The 18,373-nt window shown below is 52.3% G+C and overlaps 1 protein-coding gene across 1 annotated transcript; it reads right to left on the reverse strand.

The window, feature by feature from the left end:
- Window positions 1–231: 231 nt before the first annotated feature.
- Window positions 232–15,385, reverse strand: DOK2 (docking protein 2). The gene is made up of 5 exons (XM_045003110.1): window positions 15,215–15,385; window positions 9,317–9,613; window positions 8,656–8,752; window positions 2,338–2,519; window positions 232–1,597 (listed from the first exon to the last, which is right to left on the reverse strand). The coding sequence occupies exons 1-5, from the start codon at window positions 15,275–15,277 to the stop codon at window positions 653–655; spliced, it is 1,584 nt and encodes a 527-aa protein (XP_044859045.1). The 5' UTR covers window positions 15,278–15,385; the 3' UTR covers window positions 232–652.
- Window positions 15,386–18,373: the final 2,988 nt, after the last annotated feature.

Genomic DNA, 18,373 nt, shown 5'->3' on the forward strand with positions numbered 1-18,373 from the left:
ATCTCTGAGCTCTGCGATACCACAGGCAGTTACATTTCACCCAGTTATGCCTGTATTGATCCCCGTTACTCGTGTTGGACTAGACTAGAGCATAACTTCCAGAACGGCATCCAGTCTGGATTTGACGACATGAAGAAACAAAGGATCCACCACCGGTAATGCTGGGCCAGAGAAACTGATGTAATGGGGAAAGAAGCCACAGGTCACTTCAGCAGCTGATTTAAATGCTGTTTTTAATAGAGATGCCCAGGAATATCTTCTGGGGACGGGAGAGTAACGCAGAACCTTTGGGACAGCATTATTAGTACTCTCTATATTAACTGCCATCACTGTGCTGAGTGCTGGCACACAATACACAGCAATGCATGACCCCTGCCCTAAATCTATACAGCCTAGGCTAAGGGAGAGGGCAGTTGAATTCTATTGTCCCCCCCTCCTGGACAGCCAGGCCCGAACAGGCTTTCAGTCACTAGTGAGATGAGTTTGACAGACTCAGCTTTCACCCTAAGGGACAGCTGAACAGCAAAGGATCTTGGAAATGTCCACTCCAGCCATCTCCAGGGCTAGAGAGCTGGCACAACCCGGGGCCAAGTGGAATGGCAGCACAGAAAGTCCTTTCTCTTGTTCTCTCTCCTCTTCCCTCTCCTCCCTTTTACTGCACATTCTTCTTCTTGTTCATGAACCTCAGGGCCACATTGTCATATTCAGTTTCCCCAATCCAGTCTCCCCCTTGTCTGGTGAGTGGGTGCAAGGTGGGCACTGCCATCTTGGGCACAGAGTAGTCATCCCGCTGGGAATTGTAGGGGTACTCGTGACCCACTGGGTCCTCTGCAGTGGCCTGCAGCTTCCAGGCCTCCCCTTTGACCTCCTCAGGCTCATCGTACACGGTGTGGGCAGACAGGCCCTCGGGCTCATCATAAATGTGCTCTGGCTTGGTCTGAGTGGGTGGCTGGCTCCGCTTCCTCACGCCCGCTTCATCTATGCTGTCATACAGTGGGTACGGGGCCTCTGGCTCCTCAAAGCCACAGAGAAAGCTGCCAAACTCTGTGGCCATCAGGGACTTGGCGATGGTGTCGAAGGGCACGGCATATTCAGACTCAGGTGCCTCTTTTGCCTGAGCCACCACCTTCCTCGCCTGCTGCAGGGTCTTGGCTCTGCCCTGCAGGGGCAGCCGTAGGGAGTCACGTGGCTCCGCGTAGGGCAACTCGGAGTCAACAGGGGAGATGAAACTGCTTGTGGGCTCCCCGGACAGGGGGAAGCTGTTGGTGGGCTTCACTGATTTGCCTTTGGCTGGCTTCCCCTCCAAGCTAGACTCCAGGGAGAGGCATTTGGTGCTGGCCATGTGGTGCAGCAGGGATCCCCCAGTTGAGACCCTCTCCTCGCCATCCCTGGCTCGGCTCACAGTCCTCACAGGAACGGGAACCCTGAGGGCATCGTCAGCAGGGCCGACCCACCGCGGCTCTTCTGCCCCAAGGCCCCTCTGCACGTTGATGGCTGACTCAATGACCTGGAAGATCTCGTTGCCCTGCGTGGTCTCAAACTCAAAGTTGCCTTCTCCAGAGGTGCATCTTCGACCAGCTTCGAAGGAGAAGGTCACCTGGCAGGGGTGCAAAGCCAAGCAGGGTCATATCCCCAGCACTGTGTGGGTACAGCAGCCCCTGCCACATTGAGGATAACAACATACTACAGCTGCTAACTAACTCTCCTTGCTCTCAAGTGCGAAAGGCCTGTGCTACCAATCGAAGGCTCTAGGATCAAACCCAGCTGATGACTCATACTGAGGGCTGTTATACCTACTCCCCACATGGCAGTATTTGTGCCCCATGGATAATTTTCTCACCTAGCTACCTGATGTGTTTGTTCCCAAGAAAACTCTCCTTGCCTGCCTTGATGTGACCTATGCAAGAGGGACAAGGATGTCCTGACACAAAAGGGGGCTCAGTCTCCCTGCAGGAGCTCTGGCTTGTGCAAGGGGGATGTCACAGCTACTCCAGTCCCTGCCTCCCCCAGCAGGACAGTGCACATGTATTATCTTGGAGAAGCTCACAAACTACCCCAGTTTTAGAAGGGTGCTGGCTGTGGGGAGAGCTTCCAGCTCCCAGTAGGTGAGGCTGTAATGAGCAGGGCAGGAGCGCTGGCTGTGAGAAGCACTCACCTCCCAGCTACTGGCAGAAGGGGCTGCAGCAAATGGCATGTGAGTGCCAGCTGACAGCTACTCCTGGCCCAGCCCTTCTGACAGGAGGACGCTTGACTTTTAACAGACTTCCTGCTCTCATAGCCCCCATCCCCACCCTTCACCTCAGAGGAGCTGTTCCCTCCCTCTGGGTCTGCATTTACCTTATCCCGTCCAAATCTCCGCAGGAACTTATACGGCCAGGTATAGAGCACGCCCCCCGTCTGCAAGTCCTGAAGCTCCAGGGCCTCCTCCTCAGCTCGGAGGATGAAGCTGCCCCAGAGGCGGCAGCGCTCGGAGGCCTCCGTGGCCCTCACGGTCACTTGGAACTCCTTAGTGGCCGCGGCTGCAAAGGAACACATGCTAGAGGTGATCCTGCCGGCCACACTGCAGCTCACAGCCCTTCCGCACGGCACCTCGTGAATTTTGCATGAATACATGAGCTCCCCTGGTCTCCCTCACGCTGTCAGCCCTGCTGCTGGGAGCCTGCGGCTCAACAGCACGTACCCCAGCAAGCCTGTCATCTGCTAATGTAGCAACGCAGAGGTGGGGGGAGTGCAGTTACCACCAGGCCTGGCTGTGTCCTACATAGCCAGCATGGAGTAGGACATGCCACAGACAATGCAGCTGAGCGCTCAGCCTGAGAGGGATCCAGTATGGCCCAAGTCCATATGGGCCAGTGGCACCATCGTACAATGGTTAGACTGGGGATGATGGCATGTGGCATGATAGGTGGCTTACCCCACAGGGGGTGAGGGGCAGGCGAGAGGCTAAAGATCAGGGAATCTCCAGCCTTCTTGAGAGCTGATGGGTATTAGTGAGGTGCTGCCAGGAGTTGCCCTCAGACTCAGGGAGGCTTTGGGGCCAATTCCTCTGCCTCTGGCTCATCCCTGGGGCTCCTCAAAACCTTCCTAAAAGGCAAATGCTTTTCCCTTGGGATGCACAGCCCACGAAAGCTTATGCTCAAATAAATTTGTTAGTCTCTAAGGTGCCACAAGTACTCCTGTTCTTTTTGCAGAAATGTCCCAGAAACTTCCCCTCTCCCCGGCAGGAGGGGTGGAGAACCCCCACAACCCCTGGATTCCCCTGCAAGATCTTCACACGCAGAGTCACACGTGCGCTCCCCGTCCCAGACGCAGACTCACGGTCACGCACAGACAGACATGCATATGCAGACAGCCTCTCTCACACACAAACCCACTTCCCCCATTTCAAACCGCCCAAGCTGAATGCTACGCTGTGCTCGCCTATCAGCTCCCCGCAGTTTGCTTGCTTGGCATCACAGCTCTGCCCCGTGGCTGTGGATTGGAGACAGCACTGGCATTTCAGTGGGAGATCAGCTGACTCGATTCCTCATCTCCTGTAGCACCCAGGACCTTAGGATGTTGGTAAAGGGCTTTCCAAGAGCCCTTTGTTAAGAGATCAACAGTGCATCAGTGAGGGGATGTGCCCCCATTCGGAGAACCAGGCCTGCTATCTCTGAACTCCTCCATGCAGCACGCCCACGGACGTAAATTCCCCTCTCTTCCCCCTACTGCACCCTCCTCCCCCTGGCCCCGCGATGTGACACAGCTGGCACAATGCAAGGTGAACTTTCCTCGAGATGAGCCCACCACATCCTTCCTGTTCCTGCCAGGGCTCCCTCAGCTTAGCAAGTGGGGCCAAGAGATGCAAATGCTCCCGCTGCTACGCCGCATCCCCCTCCTGCTCAGCACAGGTGCTATAACAACCACGAGGCCTCACCGGGGCCCTTGTGTCCCCCAGCTCTGCCGGAAGCAGAACATGGAGCATGTCACGTCAGCCGCCTGAAAGGGCCACAGAGCTGGGATCTGCAAGGGCTGTGCCCAGCCCTGCACTCACCGAGATCTTCCAGCAGCCACCGTGGGAGCCAAACTCTGATCCAAATGCACCTGAGATTCACACTATGCTTTCAGCTCGCGACGTAGCCACATGGATGGCAGCCTTCCGAAAAGCCCGCAGTGCTATGATAAGGGGTGCGGGTGACTCAGGAAAGGATGCTCTCTCTGGGTCAGTGCCCTATGCCCTCATGTGATAACGGAGGTGATGCGGCAGAGAATAACGTCAGTGACTCAGCAGGGGGCCCTCTCCCCTTGGAGTCAGTGCTGACTCCATTACCCCAGAAGGATTGGAGGAGGGGCGGGGGGGAGCTGTCCAATCTGTCTGGACCACACTCACCACCTGAGCATGGGATCTGTTGGAGAGGAGAGGGCTGATTCTTGCCTCCCCCTGGCGCTTTGTGCCATCGTTCTCCACTCACACCAGAGCTCACGTTTGGCACTCACTTTGCCCAAGTGTAAATGACTCCACCAGGTGAAAGACAGAGGAGAAGCAGACCCATCCCCCATCTTTCAGAGGTACACAAACCTCAGGTCCTGAGCCCAGGGCACTTCCCCCAAGGTATTTATTCTTATTACGGGGCCAGCTCCCTGCTGAGAATGCAGGTCAGCCTCTCCCCAGAGCCATGCCAGATGCCGGCAGCCTTGGGACACGACTTGCACCCCCACTCCATGTTAAACAGCCATCTGTAGCCAGGGCACAGTCCCCTGCCGCCCTGCCAAACCAGCAAGACCATTCCCATTTCCCTAGCACCTCACTTGCCCCGAGTTCAGCTCAAGGCAGGCCTGTCTCTGCAGTAGTTTGCCAAGTGCGATGCAGCCCAGCACAATCTCCCTGTGGCTTATCTGCTCCCTGCAACGTGCCCCTTGGCCCTCTCTGAGAGAGGAAGGTGAGTGTGCTGCCTTCTCACTGGCTGATAGGAGAGCAGATCAGCACCCTCCAATGGCAGGGACAGGCTATCCCATTCTCCTTTAGAGGGTGGACAAAAAAAAGTGACTCACCATCTGAAGAAGCCTGAGACAGACGCAGGCTGGAGATGGGACCAAGGGAGAGGTGCAGGCTGGATCAAGACACTGGGCCAGACTCACCCCTGGATTTACATCAGTCATGGATTTGGCCCTTTGCTCTCAATTCTCTGCCAATGCTGCTGTTTAATACTGCAGACAAAAGGCTTCCGTGTGTGTGTGAGAGAGAGAGAGAGAGAGAGAGAGCCTGCGCCTGCTCACACGTATGTACATGCATGTGAGTGTGCCCATGCAAGTGAGTTTGTGCGTGCGTTTGCATGTGAGCATCCCCAGGTATATATTTCCAGGTGGGAAGGTGTGCAAATGTGCAACTGTGTGCATACACATGAGCATGTGAGTTAGCAAGTGTGCTTGGCATGCCTGTCCTCAAGACAGGAGCAATGCCCTGGAGTGGGGGTGATTTTCCTTTGCCAGCCACCCTATGGGTTCTTGTAAGGCAGGGACTGTGCTCTGGGAGGATTAGTCTCTGTTCCTTTCCCAGCAGCCCGTGGGGCCTTCCACTTCCCTGAAAGGGTCCCAGATCCATTACTCAGGTTGCCTGTGACCTGAAGAGGTTGCTATGTTGATGATCGAGCAGGATGTTTGCAACAGGCCTACATCCGCAGGTCAGTTGATAAACTGAGCCCGAGCCAAGTATGTGTGACATCAGCTTTGTCAGCTCCCCACATGCTTTCCTAGCAGCACTCAGGAGGCGGCAAGACACAGAGATGAAGGCAGAGGGAGAAAATGCCCCTTCTGGCCCCTGCATTTCAACCCTTTCCCTATATAAACATTCCCAATCAGAACACTTGGCCCTCAGATAGGCCCTTTCCTCTGAGGATCCCCGAGCTCTGTGCGGCGCTGACTCAGTCACATTACCCTCATTGCACAAATGGGGAAAGTGAGGCACAGAGAAGCGACTGATCCACGGTCATCCTGCAAGTCAGCGGCATAGCCAGAGCCTCAACTTCCCTTTCCATGTGGCTGCCAGCTGTCTCATTCCCCCACCCCATGCTCTTCTCCCTTCACTCAGATCACCCAGCCCAGCTGCGCTACTTGGCATGCAGGGTTGATAGCCTGTTCCCATTGCATTGTGGGAGTGGATGCATGGGCTCTGTGCCTTCAGTCACTCCTCAGACCAGGAGTGCAGGGTTGAGGGGCTGTCATGGGAAATGGTGCAAGACCGACAAGGGTTCTAAGCGCTCTGGACAGTTGCGAACGGCCGGTTATCAGCGCGAGGCACAGTTCTACCAGACCACAAAGCAGGAAGCGCAGGAGGGCTATTTATGAAGCTGATTTTCCATTACACTTCTTGCAAAGAGCAGGGCTGAGCTGTTGTTGCAGCCATGTTCCGTTTCAAAATTAGCAGCATCGCTTACCTGGCTCATGGGCTAAGGCTCCAGGTTTAATCTTTAACTTAGCACAATGGGCTCCTGGTCTGTGACTAGGGCTCCTAAGCAACACAAATAATAATAGCCAAGTGATACTGACAAGGGTATCCTCTGAGCTCACCATTATATTCCCTTCCTTCCTACTTGGGTACAGTGCAGCGCTCCAGGGAGACTGGGATGGTGGGCCAGGGAATCTCTCCTTCCCGATGTCTGTCAGGGCGCAGCTTTGCACACAAGTTCAGCATCACCCCTTTAGTTAAACCAGTGCAATTTTGTGGCCTGGGAAAACTCCCTTTGCTCTCCCACTCCTGGTGGCTCATGGCTCAGAGTGGCTGGGACCTGCCACCCTGCATGCAATCTGGTACACGAGTGCAAAGTGAGTGTGAGCATCTGCTACTCTGACTGGGTAGAACCAGACCTCCAGCTGGCAGAGAAGAGGAAGTCAAGGGGACTGTGCTGACTTAAACTATATGAGGTTCTGTCGCCATGGCCTGAGATGCGCTAGCAAGAACTGTGGTCAGAAACAGTGATCAGGAAGAATGACATATGCAAATGGGTCTCCAGCACCACTGCTGCTAAAACAATTCAGACACAGTCTCCCTGGCCTGGGCAAATCCCAGGACTGTGCTCTGAGAACCATGCTACGGATTCTCTGAACATGGCTGTAATGTGGCTTCAAATGTGGACACAACCCTGATTCTCTGCAACTAGGTCTGCAACAGTTTTGGGTGTGTTCCCAGTTCGCTGAGGGGCACTTGGACTCAGTGGCTGGCTGCAGGCTTCTGGTGTCTAATGAAGTCACGTTCCCCCACGTGAAGAGTGTCACAAGCAAAAGCTTGATGCCCAAGGGAAGGGGGTGAAGTAGGAGGCAGAAACAGGTTAGGAGACCCCAGAGGATAAGGGTCCCCCAAGAGACCAAACATGTCACAGGGTGTGAGACTTGGGGAGCATTGCTATATTCAGCCTCATCATTATGTCAATTTGCTGCTTGGTTATGAGTCAGTGGCATGGTGGTGGTAATGTGAATGAAGTGATGCTGATGGTCCCTAGATCTCTAGGCTGCTGGTTTTAGCCCCAGTTAGGTCAGCTACCCAAGTAGCAGGAAGTTGTTACTCCATGAGAGCTGGTCAGTAGTGGAGTCTACTTAGAAATGGGACCTGGTGGGTTTAAAAGGCAAAATGTGCCAACGTGTGCACTAGGGGGCAGGTCTGGCTGCTGATAGCCTGGGAACTGTGGGGTTAATGTGGGGCAATGCCATTGAGTCTGGCAGTATGCAGGGGAGAGCAAGGAACAAAGGGGCATGTGGCAGCCAAGCTGGGGCTGGTGGTGAGAGATAAGGGGCTGATCCAAAGCTCACAGAAATCAATGAGAATATTTCTATTGACTTCAATGAGCTTTGACTCAGGGCCCCAGGGCTCTGGGATATTAAGCTTGCACCTGTGCCTGTGAGTGTCCCCCAAAGTAAGTACAGGGCTGGCAGGCAAAGGAGAGGGCATGTCCCTTTTTGGAAAGAGGAGGCATGATCCTACATTTCCCAGCAGCCCCAGCAAGAGCTATCGAGAGATCTGCTCTTCTGTAAGCACCCAGCAGGGCTCAGGGATCGTGGCTGAGCCACACTTGACTGTGGTTTCGGGTTCTGCCAAGGCAAGGAGTTATTACTCCATCACCCTCCTGCTGCCCCCGCCCTCTTCCTTGCTTCCCCTCAGAAAGAAGAAAGCAAAACCACTTGAATCACTCTGCTGGGGGCTTCATCTCTGCTGTGCCCTGCCTCTGCCCCTGCTGTGCCCACTCCACTCATCTGGCTGGCTGGCTGGCTTTTGCCACACATCACCTGTCTCTCTACAGACATACATATTCATCCTTATACCCACACCATGCACATTCAACTATCAGTCTATCTGATTTCTCTCTCTCTCTCTCTCTCTCTCTCTCTCTCTCTCTCTCACACACACACACACACACACACACACACACACACACACACACACACACACACACACACACACACACACACACACACACACCCAAACCTGCATCTATTTACCTGCCTGTTCATAGTGGCTCCATCCATGTCTCTAGGTATCTCATCTCCTAGCCTATGAGATCTACGAAAGTGAACAGACAGGTCCAGTCTCCAGTGCCTGCTGACCCAGCACCTTCCACCAGAACTAGATGCACTTCAAACACACATGCACACACGCAGAGCCAGGCTCTCTCATTCCCACCCTACCTTTGGCCCTGGAGCTGTACAGGGAGTTCTCCTCCATGGATAGCGAAACTGGGTGGCTGTCCTTCCCCACTGCTGCCTTCCGTTCATCCTTGCTCCTCTGGAACCCACAGGGAAGAGAAATGGATGAGCGTGGGGCAGCCCAAGTCCAGCCATGCTGATCTGGGCCCATGTGGTGTCTCCTCTCTAGTGCTGAGATCCAGATGCCAGAGCTGATAGAGAGGGTGTCCCCCTTCCTGCAACCTCATCTCCCAGTGCCTGGGGCTCGCTCTTGAACTGCCAAGGCTCCTCCCGCTCCCCAGACCAACAGGGGTTTGGAGACTCTGTGAAGGACTCAGGGGATACCAGAGCTGGCCTGAGAGAGCACCCTGAGGACTCTGAGAAACACTTCAGTGTATGCCAAACCTCAGTACTAATGGGCAAAGCTGGGCCATCCATTCTCCCTGGTACCCTCCAACACCCACCTCCATGGAAACCCCAGCTCTTGGAGTCCCTGATCTCCCCAGGGTCCCCTTCCCCCTAGATTCTTGGTGCCCTATCTTTCCAAGTCCCCCACCCCCTGAACACCCCCCTCCAGATCGTTGGCATTGCCCTCACTCCTAAGGACCCCTCCATATGCCCCCATCGCTCTCCACCACCACAGGGAGCACGCCACCGCTCTCACCGCGAAGGCCAGATCGCAGAGGGTGAGGACCCAGTTGGCCACCTCGGTGCTTTCAGCTGCCAGCAGGTAGCGCTTGTCCGTGGTCTCCAGGATGAAGGGGACAGTATCCTTGGGGCTGCTGGTGTCCCCATTAGCCTCAGCCACATGCACACAGTTACTCAACTTGATGAGCTTCTTGCCACTCTCAGCCTTCTTGGGCTTCTCGGAAGTGGGAGGCCCGGAGCCCTCAAAGAGCTCCAGGTGGGCGCAGGAGCAGGCGCTCTCCCGGTGCAGCACTGCCCAGAACTTCCTCCATTTCTGACAGAGGGAAGGAAGCAAAAGGAACAGAAACATGCGGGTGTTAGTCAGCTCTACCTTTGGGTTCCTAGGAAGTTTTGCTTCCTGACTCTCATGCAGTAGCCCAAGGCTGCAATGTCTGGGCTGTAAATGGTCTCCCGGGGACAGCTGGTTTGTTTTACATGGAAAACGAAAGCCATTCCCATGTCTTCATGGCAAAAAACAGTTGCGTTTTTACACCAAGACAGACCTAGAGCCATGGACTATTTTCACTGCAATAAGAGGTGTGTTTGCATTGATAGCTAGCTCGATGCAAACCCTAGGGGAGACAAGCCACCCGCAGTTTTTACCTTGGTGTAACTAGTGGAGTTTAACCATATATCAGCATACCTGGGTTTAAGCTCCATCACAGTAAAAACTGCAGTGCCTTCTCTCCACTAGGGTTTATCAAAGCAAACACACCTCTTATTGCAGGGATGACATGGTCCATGTCTCCACCCTGGAGTGCTGTTTTAAAAAGGGCCATGAGGGTAACAATTTCAAAAGCACCTGTGCCTTAGGAGTCCAAGTTCCACTGCAACAAGTCAACAGGATTTGGGTTCCTAAGTCACTTAGATCCAGATCCTCAAAGGCATTTAGACACTTAACTCCCATTCTGTGACTCAGAGGCTTCTGAAAATTTTCCCTTAAGTGTTTACTTTTAATTGGCTCCTGTAAACATCCCAGACAACCCACAAAGATACTGAGACTCGGGGTGCATCTACACTACTCGCGGAAGCGAGCCTCCCAGCCCCGGATGACAGATTTGGGCTTGTGCGGCTCACACTATCACATTAAAAATACCTAGGTGGAGGCTGCAGAGGTCTGAAGCCTAGGGTGGGGAGTTGGCAGCAGAGCCCAAGCTCCAGCCACAGCTGCAACTTCAAACCGCTGTCTCCTGTCTTCACAGCTATTCTTAGCACTGAAGCACAAGCCCTGTGAGCCTGAGTCTGTTGACCCAGGTTTGGGAGCTCGCTTCTTTGGTTGGTTGCTAGCTGTGTAGCGGTACCCTCAAAGGGCTGGTCTAAACACACACATGCTGGACAAGAAACACCAACACTGGTTTTCATTCAGACCTTTTGTTGTGTTTGCAGGTTATGTTAGCTTGAAGGGCCAGAGACTCCACAAAGTTTGCTAGAGACTTCATTAGTGCTCTTGATTTTATGTGGAAGGAGCTCAGATACTGCAGTGATGAGCAGCAGGATAAAATCCTTAGATAGATATATAGATTAGATTAGATTAGATTAGATAGAGGGGGTGTATGGAGATAGATAGATAGATAGATAGATACTCTTAACCTGGACTCAGAGTGGCTATACAGATAGCTATGTGTACATGCCCTGAAATGGCTCTGTCAGAAATACTGTTGCCAAGTTGACCCGCTGAACTGCTGCCAAGACAGCAGTTTCGCCCTGCAAATCATAGAATATCATAGATTCATAGAATATCAGGGCTGGAAGGGACCTCAGGAGGTCATCTAGTCCAACCCCCTGCTCAAAGCAGGACCAATCCCCAGACAGATTTTTGCCCAAGATCCCTGCCATTTGCCAATGTCCTTTCTAAGGGCCAAGACCTGAGTCTACTGAAGTGAATGATGACAGAGCTGTAGTTGAGTTCAATGGCACCAGTAGGATTTCTGACCCAAACTGTAAGAGTTAATGGATTAACTGTTTTTAAGTAATTACCTCCATTCTGAGATATTAGGAAGGGAATAGGGTATGTGTGTTCATTCATAAACAGCCTCCTCTCAGCTGCCTTACTGTTAGGTTCTGCAATTTAAATATCCAGTGTTGATAAGAAACTGCTATTCTTTCAGAAGTGTCCTCATCTCATAGTTTTTATTATGAAAGATTATCCTTTCTGGACAATATAACTACCCAGAAAACAAATTCTGTTTTACAAAAATTTTCTAGGTTTTGAAATCTGTTTTCATTCTGAGGAGGAATAAAAATTAGACCTTTTGAAATTTCTTGGGAAGAAATACAAGCTAGAGAGACACCCACCCCAGAACAGCCAGCAGTGAGGGCACTCACCAGAGCTGTGGGATACCCAGGTTCAAGTGACTACTCTAAATAATGCTAAGCAGGGACTTGAACCTGATTTTTTCACATCCCAAGAGTGTTTTCTAACTACCAGCCTATAGTGTCAGTCTTGCTTTTGGTCTGGTCCAATGAATATTTAGCTATACAAAGTAAAACAGACCCAACAGGAAAGTGACTATAGTCTGAGTCAGGCAGAGTGCCCATGATCTCTCTCTCTCTCTCTCTCTCTCTGATTTTTTTTATCAGAAATTCCATTCTGAACTTGACAAAAGCTGTATTAAAACTTCTGTTTCTGAAAAGTTTAAATTTCAGTGAATTTCTATTTTTGACATGATGTTTGGGCTCATATTTCTTATATTTAGTCTTGGTCTAGAAGCGAGGGGTTCTGGAAAGCAGCTTCCTCGCTTAGGGCCCAGTTGATGCCTAAGTGCATGACCTAAAGGATCCTAAAGTTAAATGGACTCTTGCCATTGACTATCATGGGCTTTGGATCAGGCCCTAGATTGTTTCCGATTCTGTAAAAAGAAGCAGACGTCACTGCATCAGGGACACTTGCATCACGATTTTGAAGCTAGCTCAAAAACCAGATCAGCTGGAGACTTCCTTTTTGTTACAAAATGAACGTTTAGATTCTGGAGAATAAGTAGGCAGAAGGAAATAGGGTCCAATTTACCTCCCCACTGTGCACCAGCTGAATTAAAGCGCTCACTTTAACTGAGGAGAACCTGACCTTTCTGTGTACATGGCTCTAGAGTGGTGCCAAGGACAATCTGCAACGTGCATATGCGGTGCACCAAACAGCTTCCCCATCTCCACAGTGTCACCACACGCTATTTGCTTGGGTTAAACTTTCATGGGGGAACAGCTGCCACAGGTCAAAGATGATGGTTATCTGGTATCCTGCCTGCTCTGCTCTAATGTGTTACAACATCACACCCAGCTTCCTTGGGAGGAGAGGGGAGGCCAGGATGCTCTGTCTAGCCCAGCCTTGGTGGTGGAGGGGTGTTTCAATGGGTGGGCGGAGAGCTACTGACAGTGACAGAAATAGCAAGGGTTGCAAACATTCATTTGGTTATCTGCTAAGAAGATATGCTCCATCTGTGCTCCGTGGCCTGTTAGCTAGACTCTCGCACACAGATCACACACGCGGCGCTGACATTTGCAGACGGGGGGGTTACTATTCAATTTCACGTGTACGTCTAGCACTGGTGATTGGAATCTGCTGCTTAGCCACGAAACTGAAGCCAAAGCCAGGCAACCTTCCCGACCCTGGCCTAGAGCTGTTGCCAATTTTGGCTGGACATATTCCTGGAGGTTTCATCACATGAGCTAATCTTTCATTAAAGATTCATATTTAATTCCTGGAGACAGTCCTGGAGGGCTGGCAATCCTAGGGAGCAACTTGGAAATAGCAGAGGAACTCCAGCCCCCCTTTAGGCTGCCCACCCCCAGAGGGCTAGTCAGTACCATGATTGTTTTGTGCAATGCAGACTCTTGAGGGCAGGGATCTGGACTGAGATCCTCTTTCTCTGGTGCTCGCAGGCAGCACACGGAAATGCCTTTCGGTTACCACCAGCATTGGCTACGTTGATCAGCTGACCAACAGGAGAAAGAGCCTGTTTCTGTGAACAACCCTGTGAGTCCTCCCATCTCTAAATGTGGTACAGGGGCTTAACTCCCTTCTCCTTCACGCTGGGGTAAATCAGGAGTCACTCCATAGTTACACCAATGCAAGAGAAAGGGGAATCTGAGGTTTCTAACCGTGGTGCAAAGGAGCATTTCCAAAGAAAAGGTCTGGGGGAAACAATCACCTCTCACTGTTCATTTTAGGCTGGACACTCAGCTGGTGTTAATCAGTGAAGCCCAGGGAGCTTAGGCCAACTGACACCCACTGATGAACTTCCCGGAGTCTAGGAGGATGTTGGACCCGGGAGTCCATTTAGGGCCCATCTCTATTAACAGTGCACCTCCTGCATGCCAGGGCTCATGCCCAGGTATCTAAGGGTATGTCTACCCTGCAATAAAAGACTGTGGCACGGCTGCAGCTGGCCCGGGTCAGCAGACTCAGGATGCAGGGCTCAGACTTCGGAGCTACAAAACTGCAGTATAGAGGTTCCTATGAGACCCCACGGGGGGTAGGATCTCAGACCTTGGGCTCCAGCCCAAACATGTACACTGCTTTTAGCCCCACACGTCCAAGTCAGCTGACCCCAGCTCTGAGACTCGGTGCAGTGCGGGGTTTTACGGCAGTGTGGACATATCTTTGGGAGTCTCATTGTGAGTTTCCCCTGACAGCTCAGTTCCCACAGGATATGGCAGGCAGTGCTCTGGGGTTTGAACTCCCATTTTGGTCTGGCTGCAGCATTTCCAGAGGAACCTTCCCAAGAACTAGTATGTGCTGCAAGCAGGTGAAAGCTAGCTGTGCAGACTTCTGCTTTCAGGGAAGCTCTTTGCAACCTGAGCCCAGCCCGGATCCTTGCAACCGGATCATCTTGAGACCTGCCCAGAAACTGGGCAGGAAGTACGAAAGCTCCTAAAATGCTGCAAAGAAGCAGGGGAACAGAGCCAGGGTGGGGGGAGAGCTGGGGGCGCCCCTGCAGCAGAGCAGGTGGGTGTGAGCAGGGATGCTGAGCTCAGGGGAGGTCCTGTGACACCGCAGATCAGAACTGAGCTGAGGAAGCAGGGGTCTCCTGCAATGTAGGAGCAAGCAGGGAGCGTAGTATGTCTGGGCGGGAGAGCTTCTGCTGCAGTTGCAAAACGGTGGTGCTGGTTTTTTTAAAGCCCAGCCCATGTTTATGCCAATCACTGTCAGGCCCCTGGCAAGTTGCCTGTGTCAGTGCCATGAAGACAAATCCCTGCTGCCCTCATCTTCCCCTTCCCCAGCGTAGATTGTCCCCGTCTCTGTACTGTGAGTCTCAGGCCCTATATGCCTTGAGCTGAGGGACAACGAAAGCCAGAGACCTCAGCTTCTGCCTACGCCAGGGCTCTCGTCTGGAGGGATGTGACTCATTCCTGGGAGTCACCGGGCATGATGAGGGATTTCTACAAGAGGGAGGAAGATCTGGTGAGCTGCAGCTTGTGCCCAGTTGAGTCACCAAGGCAGCAGATGGGTAGCAGAAGGGGGGATGCTGGAGGAGGCACGTCGCAGTAGGATCAATGGGGTGAAACTGGGCAAGGGACTGTTTAGGCAGAACATCCAGGGGGTTCTTAATGGGGCAGAGAGTGTGAAGCAGGGACTCGTCTCCCCAGAGAGGCCCATACATAGGGCATTTAAACCCCTAGGAAACCAGTCTGGCTCTCTAACCCCACTGCCATTCCCAGCCCAGGTACAGCATAGCGACGGGCCCCGCCAGGGATGAGGGGCCAACCCTGCAAACTGTCCTGCTTTGCAATAAGGCAAGATGGCGAACTAGAGGCACAGAGGCAGGCGCTGTCTGAGTCCAGGATGGAGGAAGCCCAGGCCCCAGGCAGGGCGTGGGAGGCCCCAGTCAAGAGCAGCTAGAGGCTTCAGCCCCGCGGAGATGCCCAAGTCAGTCCTTACCTTCCCGAAGGTTTGCTGCTGCTGGAGGTACAATAACCCCTGTTTTACAACCATCTCGTCCATCTTCTATCAAGGAGCATCCTCTTGCTCTGTCACACGCACTTTCCTGTCCCAGCCCTCCCCTCTATCTCTCTCGAACTTTCACACCTCCCACCTCTGACCCATGCTTAGCACCTCTCCCTCACCTGGCCCACCCCACTTCTAGCTCCGGCTCCCTACCCTTCAGTTTAACTCATTCCCTCCCCAGACGCCTTCCTGCTTCTGCCTTCAGGGCTGGGTTTGTTCCCGATCTCACTTCATGAGCATGTGACGTGTGGCCGGGTTTTTTTTTTTTTCCTAAACATATACGTTTCACACTTCAACTTCCTGTATTTGCGATCTTACCAAAAAGGGCAGCTAAAGACGCTGTTGTTGAGCGCTGCTATGTCCACAGACAGACTGCATACTAACACACTGACATACAGTCAGACTGTACATGCAAACACAGAGATACACACACTGACACAGAGAGACTGTATGCACTGACAGAGACACACAGACACTGACACACTGAGGCTGTACACACTGACACACAGAGACACAGACACTGAGACTACGCACTGACACACAGAAACACACAGACAATGACACACTGAGGCTGTATGCACTGACACAAAGAGACACACCGACATTGACACACAGGCTGTATGCACTGACACACAGAGACACACAGACACTGACACACTGAGGCTGTACGCACTGACACACAGAGACACAGACACTGAGACTATGCACTGACACACAGAAACACACAGACAATGACACACTGAGGCTGTATGCACTGACACAAAGAGACACACCGACATTGACACACAGGCTGTGTGCACTGACACACAGAGACACACAGACACTGACACACTGAGGTGTACGCACTGACACACAGAGACACAGACACTGAGACTATGCACTGACACACAGAAACACACAGACAATGACACACTGAGGCTGTATGTGTTGAGTCTGAACTCTTTATGCACTGAAACTTAACTCAGACTACATGTCTCTGTCTGAAACTTTTAATCAAAAGTTTTGACCTGCGAACTACTCCTGACACCTCCCCCCTCCCAATAAGTAGCCATATCCTCCTTTGTCTTTTCTAATTTACATTTTAACCTGTTTTATCCCGTAGAATCTTGATTGATTATGCATGACCATTATGATCTGTTAATCACTTTGTTTACTTCTGTGTATAAACATTGGTGCTCACCCCTAATAAACTTGCCACACTTACTCCGAAGCTCTGCTTTTAAGCTAAGGATGGTGTGAGCCCGTTGATCAACGAATTGTTGTCTGGTCTCTGACAGATTTCTGAGCCCTATACCAACTCCGCACAAACTCGGGTGCTGGAGAGGTGAGTAGGACTTGCTTTTTACCTAACAATTTGGGGGCTCGTCCGGGATTCCTTCTGGTGCGGTGCCTCTGTCCAGTGGTCAGACCACTCATATACGAATTGGCAGGCGCCACGGGAGATTTCTCCCAGCCAATTCAATATTGAGGGGTCGTGTACTGGACAGCAGGATAAACGCCAGTTGGAGGGCTCCTGTCAGACACCATGGGTCAAGGGACTAGCGTGCCTCTTGAGAGTCCGCTGGGGATTGTAAATAAGTTATGGAATGAAGGGAAACTCCCAGTACAGACAGGAATGTCTAGGAGGAAGTTGTACACACTGTGGGTAAGGAATTGGACTGGGTATACCGCGGTATTGGCCGACCCGGAGATGAGGTGGCCTTCGTATGGCTCTTTCGAACAGGCTGCCTTAAGAGGAGTAAGGAGCCAGATCGAAAAAGACCATCCGGGACAGTTATGTTACTGGTTTTGTTGGGACACAGCAGCAGAGCTGTGGAAATCTTTAAAAATTATGGCAGTCAGGTATTCTTCCGGGAGTGAACCCCCTCCATGTTATTTCGATGAAGGGTGTAAACCACGGTGTGTTTTAACTCGTCAGTTGGTCCCCACTGCACCTGCCCCTATTCCTCCGCAAGGGGACTCTCTCCAGAGTGCAGAGGGGAATCTGCAGGACTCCAGATTGGAATCTCTGCAGAGGGATAAGGAGGAATTGGAGGGGCACACCTCGGAAGGAGTTTTGCATGGGAGAAAGAAAGGGAAAGTAGTAAAAAGAAAGAGAAAAAGGAAGAATATAAGTTGATGGCTTTAGCTTTTCGCGGTGGTATTCGAGGCAGAAGCCGTGGCCGTGGCAGGGAATTTCAGGGTGCTCGGGGAAGAGGGTCCTGGCAACCCCAGCCATCAGGAAATTGTTTTCAGTGCGGACAGCCCGGTCACTTTAAACGTGAATGCCCCTGGGGACGCCCAGAGGGTCCGGTCGCATCCGCAGATACTTACACCAGGGACGAATACACCGCTGCACCACCAGCCCAGCCCGTTCCTCAGGCCTGGATCAACTACGGGCAGCAGCAGCAGCAGCAGCAAACTCAGCCTTCTCAATGACGGTACCCCGGGGGCGAAGGCAAACAATGTGATGGTCTTATTTCCTTAATGTCTTTAGCCGGCTCTTTCCTCACTTTCTCCCCTCCAAGCAAAGAGCCTCGTCTAACCCTTTCAGTCCAGGGACTGCCTGTCTGTTTCCTCATTGATACTGGAGCTACTTTCTCTCTTTTAAATCATGCCCCCTCTCCCTGGCTATCCTCTGAGGTTAAAACTGCAGCTGGGGTGGAAGGCAACCCACAGTCTCTGGGACTCACTTTGCCTCTAAATGTTATTTATGCTGATAAATGTTTTTTCTCACCGTTTTCTTTTTTCCCCAGCTTGTCCGATCCCTTTGATGGGCCGGGATTTACTCTGTAAGCTTGAGGCTACTTTAACCTGTACTCCTGAAGGGGTAGGATTATTGATGACAGTGTTAAGAGATTCAGCCCTAACTCAGGGTAATTGGGAAACCCCCCCTCTCTCTCCCCTGACCTCACTGACTTGCCTTCAACCCTCTGGGGAATTTCTGACACTGATGTTGGCCTGCTCCTTTCGGCAGAGCCAGTAAGGATTCAAGTGAAGCCCTCCTTAGCCCCCCCCGTCAGTCCCCCAATACCCCCTGTCGCTGGAAGCCCGGGAGGGCATCCGCCCCATTGTCGAGGGATTCATTGCACAAAAGCTAGTCCGCCCTCAGCG

This window comes from Mauremys mutica, chromosome 2 (assembly GCF_020497125.1).
Source record: "Mauremys mutica isolate MM-2020 ecotype Southern chromosome 2, ASM2049712v1, whole genome shotgun sequence".
Classification (NCBI taxonomy): domain Eukaryota; kingdom Metazoa; phylum Chordata; order Testudines; family Geoemydidae; genus Mauremys; species Mauremys mutica.

Excerpts from the sequence above, each read along its gene's own strand:
- DOK2 (XM_045003110.1), bottom strand. The coding sequence starts at position 15,277 with ATGGACGAGATGGTTGTAAAACAGGGGTTATTGTACCTCCAGCAGCAG. Across the intron at positions 8,753-9,316 it reads TCTGCGATCTGGCCTTCGCG|AGGAGCAAGGATGAACGGAA; the intron begins GTGAGAGCGGTG and ends TGTGGGTTCCAG. Across the intron at positions 2,520-8,655 it reads GTACAGCTCCAGGGCCAAAG|CCGCGGCCACTAAGGAGTTC; the intron begins GTAGGGTGGGAA and ends GTTCCTTTGCAG.